Here is an 18,262-nt window from a genome sequence, read left to right on the forward strand (position 1 = left end):
ACGTATTTTTAAATATTCCTCCTGTTCAGTGCATCATGACTTCCTTCACTTACTGTCATATTGTTATGTTGTATGACATTGAGTCCTGCGTTAAATCATTAAGAAAGAAACTTAGTGGATAAAATATCATATATAGTCTTTCTGAGATTTAGTTGAGTCAAAGTCCTGGCGTTGTTGTCTTGGTATTGTCCGTTTTTGTTCTTGTTCTCTTATTATCTTGTCTCTGTTTTTGTTGTCTTGTTGTTTTCATCTTGTTGTTGTCATGTTACCTTCTTGTCTTTTCTTGTCTTGTTCTTGTCACGTTGTTGTCATGTTATTCTTGGTGTTCTCTTGTTTTCAGGTTGTTTATTAGTTTTGTTGTTGTCTTGTTGGTGTAGTGTGTCAGTTCCAGGGTGCAGAGGAATCCCACACATCCTGCGGTCATCTCTCACGTCGTGGGTCCGCCGGCCACCGTGTTGCGGGCAGTATCGCTCCGCTCTGACTGAAAGTAGTCCGTTTGAGGAGCGGAAAGCGGCGGAGGGATACATAAGCTCCGTCCACCTCCGTTCATTTATGTGTGTGCTGGATGCTAACAGCTCCACATTATGTCTCATTCCTGCTAAAAGCTCTTTCTCAAAGCGCAGATTTTACTGCTCGAACTTTAATTTTACTTAATAAAGACCCGGACACGGTAAGCACGCACGAAACACACTTTTAACGCATTTATCTCGCGGAATTTGTAAGATCTGTGAGTTAGCTGCTCTGCTGTTTGCTTCATTAGCACTGTTAGCTGCACGCTGGCTAACCAGTAGGGTGGGTTTGTTTTTCACACCCGAACCTCCAGTTGTTTGTTTTCTTTACCAGGATATTTTTACAGTGGTTATTTTTCAACATGTAGCCCAGCTGCTGTTAGCATTAGTATGCTAATTGTTGCTAGGTGTTTATTAGCTCTGTGAACTGCAAGAAAAGCAAAGAGAACATTTAAAAAAATTGAAATATTAACGGTCACTTTAAAAAAAAAAAGAAAAAAAGTAATAAGTATGAGCCAACACACAATGGTTGAAACAGGAGATATTACTGAATATGGAAAAAGTACCCACAGACACGTGATTGATGACAATACTGAAACATGATAAACTGCTGAGGTGTAGATGATGTTAATGAAGTTTGAAATGAACCTGGACAGGAACATAAAACTGATACAAATAAAGGAAGTTTGTTCCAGCAGGTGACGATGATGAAGATGGAGGTGGAGACTGTGGACAGAGGAAGAGATCTGATGGAATGTGAGCAAGAAGAACCTTCATCATCGGAGAAAGAGAGTCGGGATGAAGGTCAGAAGCTTTCAGTGTCAAACCAGAAGACTTGTGTTGGTTTCACACCTTTCTCTTCTTGTCTTCATGTGTTCTCATGTTGTTCACGTGTTCTCTTGGTCGTCACATGTTCTTCACGACTGCAGATTTGCCAGCTACTGACATGAGGACTGACCCCCCACCGATCAGGACCATGTCCGTCCCTCTCAATCCGGTCCAGAGCTGCGGTTCTGCAGCCGACAGTCTGCTGAAGGTAAGGCACCACCATGATGTCATCCAGCTGTACTCTGATTGGCTGTTGGAAAGATTGAGTCTTTAAGTCCTCATGTTGTCCAGTCTGCAGATTGTGCTGCCTTGAGCTTCTCCATCAACGGACGCTTGGTCCCTCTACAGCCTGGAGGTCAGTCCACTACAGTCTATTATGGTCCAGTACGATCCACAGGGGTCCTCGGGGTGGTCTTGTTGTTTGAAGTGGTTCAGTAGGTTTTGTGACTTTGAGGTCTCAGACTAGTCTGTCTCAGAAGTGGTCCCTCTGGGCTATGGTGTTCTTGAGTGTGTTGGGTCTTTCTCTGTCCACCTCCAGGGGGCAACACCTTACTGACCTTACGTGGTCTTCCCTGGGGATCAGCCTGCGGCTTCACCTCGGTCCAGGCACCTGTCTCCCCGAAACCCCCGGGTCCTTCAGGGCCCCTCCCAGTCAGTAGCAGCCCCACCCCCTTGGGAGGCCCCGCCCCCGGAGGAGGCCACACTCCTATCATCACTGGTACACACAAGCACCCAACTGCAGGTCTTCAGGTGAGGGTCTCCCAGGCACCTCTGGACTGACCTGGTCTGTGTTTGTGGTCCAGGTGTGGTCTCAGGTGAAGCAGCTCACAGAGTCCTCAGTGGAAACCGGGACCTCTTCAAATCCAGTCCACCAGCCAACACCTCCGGTCGAGTCCCTGACTCCGCCTCCCCCAAGTCCAAACCTCGCCCCAAAAAGAAACCAGCCCTCCGACACAAGCTGCTCCGCAAAGGTTTGACCCACAGCACTTTCACCTGTTGTGTGTGTGTTCAGGTGTGTGTGTGTGTGTGTGTGTGTGTTCAGGTGTGTATTGTGTGTTCAGGTGAGCAGGCTCCTCCTGAGTGTTTGGTGTGCCGATCTTCGTACAAACTGATCTCAGAGCTTCGAGGTTTCCTGTGTGTAAGTCAGACACGCCCATCACACCTGTACCTGTGACATCAGAACACATGGCCTCCCCCCCATAACAAGCTCCGCCTCCCTGTCCTCCAGATGTGCAGTCCTGCTGTCACTCACGGTCTGAAAGAGTTGAAGAAGAGGAGGAGGACTAAACCTGTCAGGAGGAGCAAAGAGGAGAATAAGACCAGCAAAAAGAGTCGAGTGTCTGTTGATGATCCACCTGTGAGCATCTACCTCTTCATGCCCCACCTCTACCTGTTCTACATGCCCCCCCCCCCACCTGTACATGCCCCTCCTGTCTGACCTCCACCTGTCTGTCGTGTCTTTCAGTCTAAAGTCGTTTCTCCTCTGAGGAGTCCCCGAGCACTCCACCTTCTCACAAGCCCCGCCCACTCCCTCAGCCCAATGGAGGTAGATCAGATTGTAGCTCTTTCCTCGGACCTGCCCCCTCAGGGTAAACTGGTCATTCTTGTGGAGGACTTTTATTACGGGTTCGCACATGGAAACACGCCCACCCCACCCCCTCAGGAGGTTAGCAGACCGTACCACTGCACCCAGTGTCCAGAGACGCTCCGCAACAACATCAGGTGGGACTCTGACGCTATGTGTGGGGTTCTCAGCATTCAGGACGTCAAAGTGATGTGTGTGTGTGTGTGTGTGTGTGTGTGTGTGTGTGTGTGTGTGTGTGTGTGTGTGTGTGTGTGTGTGTGTGTGTGTGTGTGTGTGTGTGTGTGTGTGTGTGTGTGTGTGTGTGTGTGTGTGTGTGTGTGTGTTTACAGTTTTATGAGTCACATGCAGCTGCACCATTCCACCGCGTTCCAGCAGTCGGCGTCCTTGTGTCCTCATTGCCTACGTCACTTCCTGTCTCCGTCCAGGCTGCAAAAACACGTGGAGCAGGCACACGACTGCAAGTCTGCAGGTGTGTGTGTGCGTGCGTGCGTGTGCGTTATGGTGTGAAGGTGTGCGCTACAGTGTGTATTGTCTCCCTCTGCAGTGACTTGCAGGATCTGTGAGTTGGCCTTTAACAGCGAACTGGACTTCCTGTGGCACATGAGGACGATCCACAAACCAGGAGAGATGCCATATGCTTGCCAGGTCACACACCCTGCTCTTCATGCTCCTCCTCCTCCTCCTGCATCTCCTGCTCTCCTCTGACTCCGCCCTCTCTGTCTGCAGGTGTGTGACTTCCGGTCGTCTTTCTACTCAGACGTTTGGACTCATTTTCGGAGCGTTCATGCAAACACTCAAAACCTGCTGTGTCACTTCTGTCTGAGAGTTCTCCGGAAGACCTCCTGCTACCAGCAGCACCTCGCTCAGCACCAGGTACGCTACGCTATGCTACGCTGCTGATGCTAATGCTAATGAAGTGAAGATTTTTTTGTAGTGTTTGTTATGAAACCCAGATGGGAAACGTGTGTGTGTGTGTGTGTGTGTGTGTGTGTGTGTGTGTGTGTGTGTAGCATAAACAGGCCTTCAGCTGTGAAAAATGTCGTCTTCACTTCCTCTACATTCGAGAACATCTGGAACACAAAACTTCAAAACACACAACTCACGTCAAACCTCCTCAGCTCAGTGGACTCAAACCTGGAACCAAGGTACCCCTCACCTGTACCCCTCACCTGTACCCCTCACCCGTACTCGTGTAGCTCACCTGCTGATGTGTTTCCAGGTGACGGTGAGGACTTACTCCGTGGTCGCAGGAATTGCCCCCTGCAAGGTCAGTTGGATGTTGGCAACTCCCTGGCTGGTCCTCAGATTCAAACCCACCCTGTAGTCTTCATACTGACTCTGCTGCTGGTTTTCAGGTGGTAGACGTCCCCTCACCTCCTCTTCCACCTCCGCCGCCTCCGAAGAGGAGGAGGGTGGAGAGTCTGAGACAGCTGCTGTGGAGCGTCAGCCTGGACAGGTGATGTAATGACACCATACCACAGGGGTCTTCCAATCTGGGCCAGCATTTTTTAGCTCTCTCCGGGCTTCAGCACCCCTGAATGAGGATCATGACTGTGACTGTTGTATTTGATGCTGTATAAACAAAGTTTCTTTTGAATTGATTTGAAATACAGTGAATTGAAGTTGATGCAGTATGACGCACAGCACCTTGGTGTTGGAGGTTCCATGTTGTTGGTAATCTGTTTCAGAGAGCCTGGGTGTTCTCTACGCTGCATTGAGTGTCTCTCCTCCATCTTGGATCTCAATGTCCACTTCCCTTCTGTGGTCACCTGCTCCCTCTGCAGGTTTTCCACCTGCTGCTCCGCCTCCTATGCCAACCACATGCTCAGGTTTAAAAGTCGACTCTTTTCGCTCAAAAAGTTTGTGACATGAACAGTGAGCGGTAGAAGATAAGTGACATAATGTGTTCACAGTCACCACACGGCCTACAGGGTGCAGCAGAGTCCCAACAACCAGCTCAACCTCCTCACACCTCAGCCCAGGTAACACACCTTCACCATCTTAGCATTGCCAGCAACGACAAGGACCATCGTGTGTGTGTGTGTGTGTGTGTGTGTGTGTGTGTGTGTGTGTGTGTGTGTGTGTGTGTGTGTGTGTGTGTGTGTGTGTGTGTGTGTGTGTGTGTGTGTGTGTGTGTGTGTGTGTGTGTGTGTGTGTGTGTGTGTGTGTGTGTGTGTGTGTGTGTGTGTGTGTGTGTGTGTGTGTGTGTGTGTTTTCAGTTTGCCAGAGCCTCTGAAGTGTGTGTCGTGCACAGTTTTCACTCACAGAGGAGATCTGATGGCCACTCACCTCATGGAGCAGCCACAACACTCCTGCATTAGATTAACACACACAGGCACACCCTCAGGTAACACACACACACACACACAGTCTGACCTGCAGGTTTGGAGGAGTTTTACTCTGTGTGTGTGTGTGTTTTTAATGTGGTGTTGTGCAGGACAGTCTGTTTGTTTGGATGAGGACATCGACACAACACAAACGCACACACACACACCTTCTACTTCAGAAGAAGACGACCAAGACACAATAGACATCACTGACAGGTACACTGACAGGTACACTGACAGGTACACATGGCGACATGAACATTAATGATTCGTGTTTCTTTTCGCTTGATGGAATCACTCACCAGATGCCCCCCCCCCCCCCCCCCCCCAATCATCTCCTCAGCGTGACATCACTTCCTGCTCGGACCGGAGCGTTTATTCCCATCCAGCTTGACTCCGCCCACCAGAGCTTCTCCCAGCTGTCAGTGAAACTGCTCAGCGTCCCCCCACCCCCCTCCTCCCAACCCGCCATGACCATTATGTTCCTGGGACCGCGCAGGTGGAGACCAGAACAGGTGAGAGCTGCACCATGATGACTACGATGATGATGATGATGATGATGATGATGTTGTGATCTTCCTCTTCAGCCGGAGCTGCGTCCTCTCTCCCAGTCCCAGCTGGCTGTGGTGCTGTCCTCGCTGTGTCACGGCATTTCTGAGGCGGCCCTGCGGTTCCAGATGTCTCCGGAAATCATCCAGTCATGGACGGCGCTGCAGCGGCGCAGCCTCCCACGCAGGAAGTGTCTCTCAAGGACGGAGACGATGACCGAGTGGGTCCTAAGCCACCGTGAGAAGCATCTGAGGCTGGACGAAGACGTCCTGCTGCTGATGACAAAGACCACCATGGAACTGGAAGGACAGACGAAGACGAGTTGGGGACAGGACAGACAGATGAAGATGAGTGAGAGACAGGACGAACAGACGAAGACGAGTGGGGCACAGACCAAAACAATTCAGGGACAGGATGGACAGACGATGACGATTCAAGAACAAAACAGACAGACCGTGGAGATGTTGATTCGGGGACAGGATGGACAGACAAAGACGATTCTGTGGGACAAGGAACAGTTCCTGACCTGCTACAACTTGACGGTGGACTTAATGCTGAGACAAGAACTGGGACAGAACAACAACCACAGAACCCTGACCCGGAACCTCCAGAACCACCGCAACATCTTCATCCACTCATTGTGTTCAGAGGTTAGTTACCTGGTTACTGTCCTCTGGTTAGTTACCTGGTGGTGTTTGTCTCCAGTCTGCTGGTTAACTAATCGTCAGTTGTTAGTTGCGGTTAGTCACTGTTTGCCGGTTCTGTGTTGCAACTCCTTCAGATCCGGACTCGGCGGCTCCCCCCTCAGTCTGTGGGCTGTATAGATGAGTTCCTGCTCTTCATGGACTTGAACCTCTATCAGAAACAGGACCAGCGTGCCTTGCAGTTCTCCAAGGCCCGGAACGAGCGCCCCCTATTGGAGGTGGTCCTGTCGGCGCTGTCGGATGGAACCTTCCTGACCCCCTTGCTCTGCTTCACCGGGTTCCTCGCACCGGTTCCCAACAGTTTCCCCAACAATGTGTTGCTGGAGTCCCGCCCCCAGGGATTCACCCACCAGGAGCGTATGAACATCTGGATCAAAAAGGTTCGACTGACCCACCAACCACTGGTTCACTGTCCCGCCGGGGATCCGGTCTCACCTGAACTCTGTGTCTCTGCAGGTGTGGCGGCCCCATGTGACCTCGCGGTTCCGAGGCCCTTCCCTCCTCATCGTGGATCCGTACCGGGGGCCCCAGAACATGAAGTTCAGGTCCAGAATGTCCAGCTTGTTAACCGCGGTCCACTACATTCCTGTAGGGTGCTGCTTCAGCCTGCAGCCGCTCGACGTCTGCGTCACGCCCGTCCTCCGAGACTTCCTACAGGTACACTCACCTGCCCCACTTCCACCTGGCCCCGCCCCCATCCCCCCTGCTCACCCCCTCCCCACACTGTCGCCCATACAGGCCCGCTGGACCCAGCTGGTCTCTGATGGTGGTCTGGATGGTCTGAATCTGGACCACCTGGCTCTGACTCTGGCCTGTTGGTTTAGTGAAGTCTCATCGACTCTGACCTCAGAGACACACTTCCTGTCCAGGTAGGAGAACCTGGATTTGTCTGTAACCATGGTAACGGACTTGAAAGGTTCGCTTGGTGTCCATGAAAAGCTTCTGTAGATGAAAACCAGTTTAACACCAGATTCAGAGACAAGTTCTAGAGAAGCGGGAAAGCGTTCCTCAGTTCCAGATGTGCTGGTGTTCCTCCTTCTGTGGTGGTGCTAACAGATGTGTCTGTTGCCGTGGTAACACCTCAGGTCCTTCAGCTCGGTGTTGGAGCTGCAGCAGACAAAGGATTTGACCCAGGTGGAGAAGATGATTGCAGACCTGACCCAAGCTGTGTTCCAGCCCCTGGAGACCAGAGGACCAGGAGGGGTAGCAGAACCAGAACCAGGAGGGGAGGTGCTGAAGGAGGTGAAGGCTGAGAAGGAGGAGCTGTTGGTGGACAGTCTTGTCAGCTTTTCATCACGTCTTTAAAGGAGACGGCGACAGATTTGTTTCATGGTTTCCTGATTGACTGACTGACGGCGCCTCCTGCAGGTCAAACTGGAATTTATAAAAATGTCTTTGTCAAAGCTTGAATGTTTCTGCTTGATGAAGGGTAGGGACGATGAACAGTTTCACAGGCAGACATCCTTTTCTTACCTTCAATTTTTCTACTCAGCCTCCACAATAAAACGTTTAAAATGAGCCACAGTGTGATGTTGTAGCTGCTCTCTGATTGGTCGACAAGAGGTCACTTCCTGGGTGGGGGCTGGGGGTTTATACCAAAATGTCTCAAGTGAAAACAGTTTTGTGAGTTTTGCAGTCACACCAACATGCAAAGAAAAAAAAGTTTCCATGAAAACAGCAGAAACTGAAAACGATGTTGGCATGTTGGTCCAGGACTGGGCGTTGTAGAAGCCGCACCCACCAAAATTAAAAAGAATAAAACATTTGTACATCAAAGGCTGCTGCTCTTGTCTATAAGCCGCAGGTGTCCATGTTGTAATGGTGTGAATTTCACTTTGGGAACGCAGGGATTGTGTTTTTGTTTCTGGTTTTATTTAAAAAAAAAAAAGGGGGGGGGGGGGGGTACAGCAAAAATCCCTTTGGGTTTTATCTCTCTGAGCGGTCAGCCATAGAGTGCAGCAGCTCAGAGTTACGTGATACACCTGAACGCATCACCCAGGGCATGCGACAGTGACACACAATGCGCAGAACGACTGATCGGAAGAATTTTGTGTGAATGCATTTCATTCACCGGCAATTCAACCGGACCAATGGTCCACTGTGTCCTGTTTGACGAGGACAAATGCATGAAGCTCAATAACTCCATAAATTAGCCACATCATTGTTAAAGCCGCAGAGTTCAACGCATGTGAAAAAAGTACCAGCTGGAAACTATGGTACTCGTTACTTCCAAGGCGGAGACCAGGAGCAGCATTTGAGAAAAGTTGTATTTTCCCACATTTCCTCAGAGACGGAGACTTTTCAAGAAGTTGTGTTTTCATGTTTCCAGAGGCTCCGAGCACCGTTGTCATGAAAACGCACACTAGGCATTGAAAACGTCCTGTAGATGGCGCCTGAGCGTACTGGAGACAATCTGATGAACAGCTTCACATTGAGGTTAGAAAACTGGCCGACAGAAGTAGGGTGCGACCGGTTAATTGGCCAATCAGAGCTGGTAGAGAATAATCTGTAATCGGACAAAAGTTGGATGATGTGGCGTTTTCCTGACGTCCTTGTGTTGCGTATCCAGTAGGGGGCGCTCCTACTCCTTTCACGTCGTGCTCAAGTTGCCCTACTGAAGAGTGAACAGCTGTAATGACAGCAGGTTTCCCTCAGTGGTAAGTTCACTAGTTTGTGATCAAACTCAATAAGTTTCCCATTATGATGCGTCTTGTTGGGATCAGACCCAAGACTCCCAGAGTGGAGTTACCACGGTCCTACTACCCGACCCCCCCACAGCACCAGGACCCCCCCACAGCACCGGGACCCCCCCACAGCACCGGGACCCCCCCACAGCACCGGGACCCCCCCACAGCACCGGAACCCCCCTACAGCACCGGGACCCCCCCACAGCACTGGGACCCCCCCACAGCACCGGGACCCCCCCACAGCACCGGGACCCCACCGCAACGGCACGGCCCTTAAACTCCAGACTGAGATTAGTTCATCATCAGACCAACGCTCATCATAGACTTTTCTTAGTATTTGTACTTCTCTGGTCTGTCTGCCACTCTCCCTCTCTTCTATTCCTCTCTCTCCCTCTTCTATTCCTCTCTCTCTCTCTCTCCCTCTTCTATTCCTCTCTCTCTCTCTCTCCCTCTTCTATTCCTCTCTCTCTCTCTCTCCCTCTTCTATTCCTCTCTCTCTCTCTCTCCCTCTTCTATTCCTCTCTCTCTCTCTCTCCCTCTTCTATTCCTCTCTCTCCCTCTTCTATTCCTCTCTCTCTCCCTCTTCTATTCCTCTCTCTCTCTCTCTCTCTCTTCTATTCCTCTCTCTCTCTCTCTTCTATTCCTCTCTCTCTCTCTCTTCTATTCCTCTCTCTCTCTCTTCTATTCCTCTCTCTCTCTCTCTCCCTCTTCTATTCCTCTCTCTCTCTCTCTCCCTCTTCTATTCCTCTCTCTCTCTCTCTCCCTCTTCTATTCCTCTCTCTCTCTCTCTCTCTCTTCTATTCCTCTCTCTCTCTCTTCTATTCCTCTCTCTCTCTCTTCTATTCCTCTCTCTCTCTCTCTTCTATTCCTCTCTCTCTCTCTTCTATTCCTCTCTCTCCCTCTTCTATTCCTCTCTCTCTCTCTCTTCTATTCCTCTCTCTCTCTCTTCTATTCCTCTCTCTCCCTCTTCTATTCCTCTCTCTCTCTCTTCTATTCCTCTCTCTCTCTCTCTTCTATTCCTCTCTCTCTCTCTCTTCTATTCCTCTCTCTCTCTCTCTTCTATTCCTCTCTCTCTCTCTTCTATTCCTCTCTCTCTCTCTTCTATTCCTCTCTCTCTCCCTCTTCTATTCCTCTCTCTCTCTCTCTCTCCCTCTTCTATTCCTCTCTCCCCCTCTTCTATTCCTCTCTCTCCCTCTTCTATTCCTCTCTCTCTCCCCCTCTTCTATTCCTCTCTCTCCCTCTTCTATTCCTCTCTCCCCCTCTTCTATTCCTCTCTCCCCCTCTTCTATTCCTCTCTCCCCCTCTTCTATTCCTCTCTCTCTTCTATTCCTCTCTCTCCCTCTTCTATTCCTCTCTCTCTCCCCCTCTTCTATTCCTCTCTCTCCCTCTTCTATTCCTCTCTCTCTCTCTTCTATTCCTCTCTCTCTCTCCCTCTTCTATTCCTCTCTCTCTCTCTTCTATTCCTCTCTCTCTCCCTCTTCTATTCCTCTCTCTCTCTCTCTCCCTCTTCTATTCCTCTCTCTCTCCCTCTTCTATTCCTCTCTCTCTCCCTCTTCTATTCCCCTCTCTCTCTCTCTCCCTCTTCTATTCCTCTCTCTCTCCCTCTTCTATTCCTCTCTCTCCCTCTTCTATTCCTCTCTCTCTCCATCTTCTATTCCTCTCTCTCTCCCTCTTCTATTCCTCTCTCTCTCTCCCTCTTCTATTCCTCTCTCTCTCTCTTCTATTCCTCTCTCTCTCCCTCTTCTATTCCTCTCTCTCTCTCTCTCCCTCTTCTATTCCTCTCTCTCTCCCTCTTCTATTCCTCTCTCTCCCTCTTCTATTCCTCTCTCTCTCCCTCTTCTATTCCTCTCTCTCTCTCTCTCCCTCTTCTATTCCTCTCTCCCCCTCTTCTATTCCTCTCTCTCCCTCTTCTATTCCTCTCTCTCTCCCCCTCTTCTATTCCTCTCTCTCCCTCTTCTATTCCTCTCTCCCCCTCTTCTATTCCTCTCTCCCCCTCTTCTATTCCTCTCTCCCCCTCTTCTATTCCTCTCTCTCCCTCTTCTATTCCTCTCTCTCTCTCTTCTATTCCTCTCTCTCTCTCCCTCTTCTATTCCTCTCTCTCTCTCTTCTATTCCTCTCTCTCTCCCTCTTCTATTCCTCTCTCTCTCTCTCTCCCTCTTCTATTCCTCTCTCTCTCCCTCTTCTATTCCTCTCTCTCTCCCTCTTCTATTCCCCTCTCTCTCTCTCTCCCTCTTCTATTCCTCTCTCTCTCCCTCTTCTATTCCTCTCTCTCCCTCTTCTATTCCTCTCTCTCTCCATCTTCTATTCCTCTCTCTCTCCCTCTTCTATTCCTCTCTCTCTCTCCCTCTTCTATTCCTCTCTCTCTCTCTTCTATTCCTCTCTCTCTCCCTCTTCTATTCCTCTCTCTCTCTCTCTCCCTCTTCTATTCCTCTCTCTCTCCCTCTTCTATTCCTCTCTCTCCCTCTTCTATTCCTCTCTCTCTCTCTCTCCCTCTTCTATTCCTCTCTCTCTCCCTCTTCTATTCCTCTCTCTCCCTCTTCTATTCCTCTCTCGCTCCATCTTCTATTCCTCTCTCTCTCCCTCTTCTATTCCTCTCTCTCTCTCTCTTCTATTCCTCTCTCTCTCCCTCTTCTATTCCTCTCTCTTCTATTCCTCTCTCTCTCCCTCTTCTATTCCTCTCTCCCCCTCTTCTATTCCTCTCTCTCCCTCTTCTATTCCTCTCTCCCCCTCTTCTATTCCTCTCTCTCTTCTATTCCTCTCTCTCTCCCTCTTCTATTCCTCTCTCTTCTATTCCTCTCTCTCTCCCTCTTCTTTTCCTCTCTCTCTCCCTCTTCTATTCCTCTCTCTCTCCCCCTCTTCTATTCCTCTCTCTCCCTCTTCTATTCCTCTCTCTCTCTCTTCTATTCCTCTCTCTCTCCCTCTTCTATTCCTCTCTCTCTCTCTTCTATTCCTCTCTCTCTCCCTCTTCTATTCCTCTCTCTCTCTCTCTCCCTCTTCTATTCCTCTCTCTCTCCCTCTTCTATTCCTCTCTCTCTCTCTCTCCCTCTTCTATTCCTCTCTCTCTCCCTCTTCTATTCCTCTCTCTCCTTCTTCTATTCCTCTCTCTCTCCATCTTCTATTCCTCTCTCTCTCCATCTTCTATTCCTCTCTCTCTCCCTCTTCTATTCCTCTCTCTCTCTCTTCTATTCCTCTCTCTCCCTCTTCTATTCCTCTCTCTCTCCCTCTTCTATTCCTCTCTCTCTCTCTTCTATTCCTCTCTCTCTCCCTCTTCTATTCCTCTCTCTCCCTCTTCTATTCCTCTCTCTCCCTGTCCTATCCCATGTACATCTCCCCCCAACCAGTCAAGGCGGATGCCCCCCCCCCCCCCTTCCAGAGTCTAGGCTCCGCCCCCTTTCTTCCTGAAGAGGGACTTCTTATGAACTGTTCTTCCTGAGAGGGAGTTCTTCCTGGTTTCCTCTGTTGCTTGTTCCATCTGCTGCTCTGGAAGGTTTAGTTGGGTTCTGTTGTTCTCTATCATTGTAAGAGGTTCTGGAAGGTTTAGTTGGGTTCTGTTGTTCTCTATCATTGTAAGAGGTTCTGAGAGGTTTAGTTGGGTTCTGTTGTTCTCTATCATTGTAAGAGGTTCTGGAAGGTTTAGTTGGGTTCTGTTGTTCTCTATCATTGTAAGAGGTTCTGGAAGGTTTAGTTGGGTTCTGTTGTTCTCTATCATTGTAAGAGGTTCTGGAAGGTTTAGTTGGGTTCTGTTGTTCTCTATCATTGTAAGAGGTTCTGGAAGGTTTAGTTGGGTTCTGTTGTTCTCTGTCATTGTAAGAGGTTCTGGAAGGTTTAGTTGGGTTCTGTTGTTCTCTATCATTGTAAGAGGTTCTGGAAGGTTTAGTTGGGTTCTGTTGTTCTCTGTCATTGTAAGAGGTTCTGGAAGGTTTAGTTGGGTTCTGTTGTTCTCTATCATTGTAAGAGGTTCTGGAAGGTTTAGTTGGGTTCTGTTGTTCTCTATCATTGTAAGAGGTTCTGGAAGGTTTAGTTGGGTTCTGTTGTTCTCTATCATTGTAAGAGGTTCTGGAAGGTTTAGTTGGGTTCTGTTGTTCTCTATCATTGTAAGAGGTTCTGAGAGGTTTAGTTGGGTTCTGTTGTTCTCTATCATTGTAAGAGGTTCTGAGAGGTTTAGTTGGGTTCTGTTGTTCTCTATCATTGTAAGAGGTTCTGGAAGGTTTAGTTGGGTTCTGTTGTTCTCTATCATTGTAAGAGGTTCTGGAAGGTTTAGTTGGGTTCTGTTGTTCTCTATCATTGTAAGAGGTTCTGAGATGTTTGTTGATGTGATTTAGAGCTTTACAAATAAAACTGAATTGAATTAAATATTTAGTGGAAAATGTTTCTTCTTGTTTTTTCCTATCCTTAGTTTGTAGAAAACCAACATTTTATTTCCTCCTATAATTGTTTGAACATTTTAAGCTCTAATTATTATTTATTGATGATAAACCCAGAACTCATCTGGAGGTTTTCAATTTTCAAAATCTGGTCACTCTTCAGGCTAGGGTCCAGCCACTATGGATTTTTGTGGCTGATGCCAATATTACAAAATAAAAGATTCAGACAACCAATATATCAGACAAATAAATGTTTTTACAGTTGGTGTGACGCACCAATGTGACTATGTCGACTAGTGATGGCGTGTGTCGTTGACGCATCTGGCCAATGTGGCAGCTGCCATAAAACCACGGACGGAGAGCAAACATAAGTCAAGCGGGAATAACAATTTCATTTCATTTCAATTCAGTTTTATTTGTAAAGCTCTAAATCACATCAACAAACCTCTCAGAACCTCTTACAATGATAGAGAACAACAGAACCCAACTAAACCTTCCAGAACCTCTTACAATGATAGAGAACAACAGAACCCAACTAAACCTTCCAGAACCTCTTACAATGATAGAGAACAACAGAACCCAACTAAACCTTCCAGAACCTACAATGATAGAGAACAACAGAACCCAACTAAACCTTCCAGAACCTCTTACAATGATAGAGAACAACAGAACCCAACTAAACCTTCCAGAACCTCTTACAATGATAGAGAACAACAGAACCCAACTAAACCTTCCAGAACCTCTTACAATGATAGAGAACAACAGAACCCAACTAAACCTTCCAGAACCTCTTACAATGATAGAGAACAACAGAACCCAACTAAACCTTCCAGAACCTCTTACAATGATAGAGAACAACAGAACCCAACTAAACCTTCCAGAACCTCTTACAATGATAGAGAACAACAGAACCCAACTAAACCTTCCAGAGCAGCAGATGGAACAAGCAACAGAGGAAACCAGGAAGAACTCCCTCTCAGGAAGAACAGTTCATAAGAAGTCCCTCTTCAGGAAGAAAGGGGGCGGAGCCTAGACTCTGGAAGGGGGGGGGGGGGGGGGGGGCATCCACCTTGACCGGTTGGGGGGAGAAGTACATGGGATAGGACAGGGAGAGAGAGGAATAGAAGAGGGAGAGAGAGAGGAATAGAAGAGGGAGAGAGAGAGGAATAGAAGAGGGAGAGAGAGAGGAATAGAAGAGAGAGAGAGAGAGGAAAAGAAGAGGGAGAGAGAGAGGAATAGAAGAGAGAGAGAGAGGAATAGAAGAGGGAGAGAGAGAGGAATAGAAGAGGGAGAGAGAGAGGAATAGAAGAGGGAGAGAGAGAGGAATAGAAGAGAGAGAGAGAGAGGAAAAGAAGAGGGAGAGAGAGAGGAATAGAAGAGAGAGAGAGAGGAATAGAAGAGGGAGAGAGAGAGGAAAAGAAGAGGGAGAGAGAGAGGAATAGAAGAGGGAGAGAGAGAGGAATAGAAGAGGGAGAGAGAGAGGAAAAGAAGAGGGAGAGAGAGAGAGAGAGAGAGAGAGAGAGAGAGAGTGGCAGACAGGCCAGAGAAGTACAAATACTAAGAAAAGTCTATGATGAGCGTTGGTCTGATGATGAACCAATCTCAGTCTGGAGTTTAAGGGCCGTGCCGTTGTGGGGGGGTCCTGGTGCTGTGGGGGGGTCCCGGTGCTGTGGGGGGGTCCCGGTGCTGCGGTGGGGTCCCGGTGCTGTGGGGGGGTCTCGGTGCTGTGGGGGGGTCCCGGTGCTGTGGGGGGGTCCCGGTGCTGTGGGGGGGTCCCGGTGCTGTGGGGGGGTCGGGTAGTAGGACCGTGGTAACTCCACTCTGGGAGTCTTGGGTCTGATCCCCTGGATCCTGCTCCCCTCCTGTCAGGATCTGGTGGCTCCAGTAATGTTGTTACACAGAGAGAAAGAAAGAAAGACAAGAAACAGAAGCTCCAAATGTAGAGTTCCTCCCTTTAACGGGAGAGAGGAAATCCCCTCAGCAGTCCAGGCCTAGAGCAGCTCAACTTAGTGCTCCTATTTTATTCCTAATGAGAAGCTCTATCAAAGAGGAAGCTTTTTAGTCTCCTCTTAAATAAACTAATGGTGTGGGCCCTTCGGACCGAGGCTGCTAGTTGATTCCAGAGTAAAGGAGCCATATGGCTGAAACTCCTGCCTCCTCTTTTACTTTGAAGGACTTTAGGGATTACCAACAGTCCTGCATCCTCAGAGCCAAGGGCTCGTGGAGGGTGAGACCCTTCTAGAAGTTTCTCCATATCGGACGGAGCCTGGTGATGAAGAGTTTTAGATGTGATCAGAAGGATGTTGAATTCTATTCTAGATTTGATGTGAAGCCAGTGTAAGGATGCTAAGACTGGGGAGATGTGCTCTCTTCTTCCAGTTCTGGTTAGTAAACCTGCAGCAGCGTTCTGCTCTAGCTGGAAGATCCTAACAGAGGAGTTTGGACATCCTGACATTAGGGAGTTACAATCATCTCATCTTCAAGTCACAAAGGCAGGAAGCATTTGTTCTGCATCTTTGAAGGACAAGAAGTTTCTCATTTTTGCAATATTCCTTAGATGGAAGAAGGCTGTCCTGGAGACATGTTTAACATGGGACATAAAGGACAGATCCTGATCAGAAATAACACCCAGGTTCCTAATATCACTGTTAGAGGTTAAGGTAATATTATCTAAGGTAATCAGACTATCTGAAAAGTAATCCCTGAGCTTTTTAGGACCTAGGATTAGAACCTCAGTCTTGGATGTGTTGAGCATTAAGAAGTTGATAGACATCCAGGACTTAACGTCCCTGAGGCAGGACTCTAGTTTAACAAGTTGGTCGGCCTGATTGGCTTTAACTGATAAATAGAGCTGAGGATCATCTGCATAACAATGAAAGTTAATGTTGTGTTTCCTAATTATATTTCCGAGTGGTAACATCTAGAGATTAAACAATATGGGTCCGAGGACGGAGCCTTGTGGTACTCCACACCGGACCCGTTCATGTATTGAAGATTTGTTATTTACATGAACAAATTGAAAGCGGTCAGATAAATATGATTTAAACCAGTTTAAGGCTAAGTTTTTAATGCCGACGGCATCTTCTAATCTCCTTAAGAGTATATTATGATGGACAGTATCAAATGCGGCACTAAGGTCCAGAAGAAGTAAAGCAGATAGAAGAGCTCTATCTGAGGCCATTAGAAGGTCATTAGTAACTTTTAGCAGAGCAGTCTCTGTACTGTGGTTCATTCTGAAGCTGGACTGAAGGTCCTCTAACAGATTATTCTCCTGCAGATAATCCTGGAGTTGTTTAGCCACTACTTGCTCCAGAACCTTTGACAGGAAAGGAAGGTTGGAGATGGGCCTGTAGTTTGAGAGAAGGCTTGTGTCTAAGTTTGGCTTCTTAATGAGAGGTTTAATAACTGCTAGTTTAAAGGATTGGGGCACATAGCCTATTGATAGAGACTGGTTAATAATTGCCAGTATAGAATTATTGATTAGTGGCAGTGCCTCTTTCAGAATTCTAGTAGGAATTGGGTCCAACAGGCTAGTAGTTGGTTTAGCAGAAGAAATAAGGGAGTTTAGTTGGACTAGTTGTATTTGCTGAAAGCATTCCAGATGACTGTTAGGTTTAACCAGTTCCTCTGTTATGGGGCTAACGGACGGTAGGGTTTGATGGATGTTATCCCTAAGCCTTGTCATTTTATTTTGAAAGAACTTCATGAAGTCCTCACTACATATATTGATAGGAATGGTGGGCTCAACACTATTTTGGTTCTTGGTCAGTTTGGCTACAGTACTGAAAAGAAAGCGAGGGTTGTTTTTGTTTTCCTCTATTAAGGATGAGTAGTAATTAGTTCTACTTCTACTCAGAGCTTTCTTATAAGTTTTGAAGCTATCCTTCCAAATAGATGTTGATTTCTTGTGAGGCTAGCACCCTTACCCCCTGCAGCTGCGGTGAGCGGCGTCCCGCTGTCACTATTAAATTTAGAAACCATGAGAACAGCAGCATTTTCCCAGCATGCCCTGGAGCACGCCCCGAGGACCGGATCCACCAGCTGGGATTTGCATCATGGGAAAGCTGCGAGGACCACCTGACCTCTGATGACCTCGCTTAAATATAGTTTCTGATTGTGATCGATCCTGGGAATCAGTGCCTGCTGGGATCTAACCGCTAACATGGGCTACTCGGTTAGCTTCAGTGCTAACTGACACTATGTTCGTAACAGACCCACCAGAGACAAATGTTAGCTTGAATGCTCCCTGACCAGGTTACACTCTGATCGTCTCAGTGCTAACTAATGTTAAATACCAGACGGCTCAACCAGAACTAACAGTTACCATCGGAGCTAACAGCTACCATAGCAGCAAACAGCTACCATCAGAGCTAACAGCTACCATCAGAGCTAACAGCTACCATCAGAACTAACAGCTACCATCAGAGCTAACAGCTACCATAGCAGCAAACAGCTACCATCAGAGCTAACAGCTACCATAGCAGCAAACAGCTACCATCAGAGCTAACAGCTACCATAGCAGCAAACAGCTACCATCAGAACTAACAGCTACCATCAGAGCTAACAGCTACCATAGCAGCAAACAGCTACCATCAGAGCTAACAGCTACCATAGCAGCAAACAGCTACCATCAGAGCTAACAGCTACCATCGGAGCTAACAGCTACCATCGGAACTAACAGTTACCATCGGAGCTAACAGCTACCATCA

The 18,262-nt window shown here is 48.1% G+C and overlaps 1 protein-coding gene across 1 annotated transcript; it reads left to right on the forward strand.

Annotated features, from left to right (window-relative positions):
* Positions 1 to 548: 548 nt before the first annotated feature.
* On the forward strand, positions 549 to 8,311 carry pogza (pogo transposable element derived with ZNF domain a). Its single transcript, XM_080485056.1, has 23 exons — positions 549 to 670; positions 1,208 to 1,313; positions 1,439 to 1,545; positions 1,629 to 1,692; positions 1,876 to 2,055; positions 2,141 to 2,308; positions 2,399 to 2,475; positions 2,566 to 2,694; positions 2,803 to 3,059; positions 3,252 to 3,391; positions 3,467 to 3,567; positions 3,649 to 3,795; positions 3,933 to 4,067; positions 4,142 to 4,189; positions 4,278 to 4,378; positions 4,611 to 4,751; positions 4,836 to 4,904; positions 5,593 to 5,764; positions 5,837 to 6,448; positions 6,580 to 6,882; positions 6,959 to 7,159; positions 7,241 to 7,371; positions 7,588 to 8,311. The coding sequence occupies exons 1-23, from the start codon at positions 566 to 568 to the stop codon at positions 7,805 to 7,807; spliced, it is 3,714 nt and encodes a 1,237-aa protein (XP_080341182.1). The 5' UTR covers positions 549 to 565; the 3' UTR covers positions 7,808 to 8,311.
* Positions 8,312 to 18,262: the final 9,951 nt, after the last annotated feature.

Source organism: Lipophrys pholis (assembly GCF_963383615.2).
Source record: "Lipophrys pholis genome assembly, chromosome: 17".
In the NCBI taxonomy this organism is placed as follows: Eukaryota; Metazoa; Chordata; class Actinopteri; order Blenniiformes; family Blenniidae; genus Lipophrys; species Lipophrys pholis.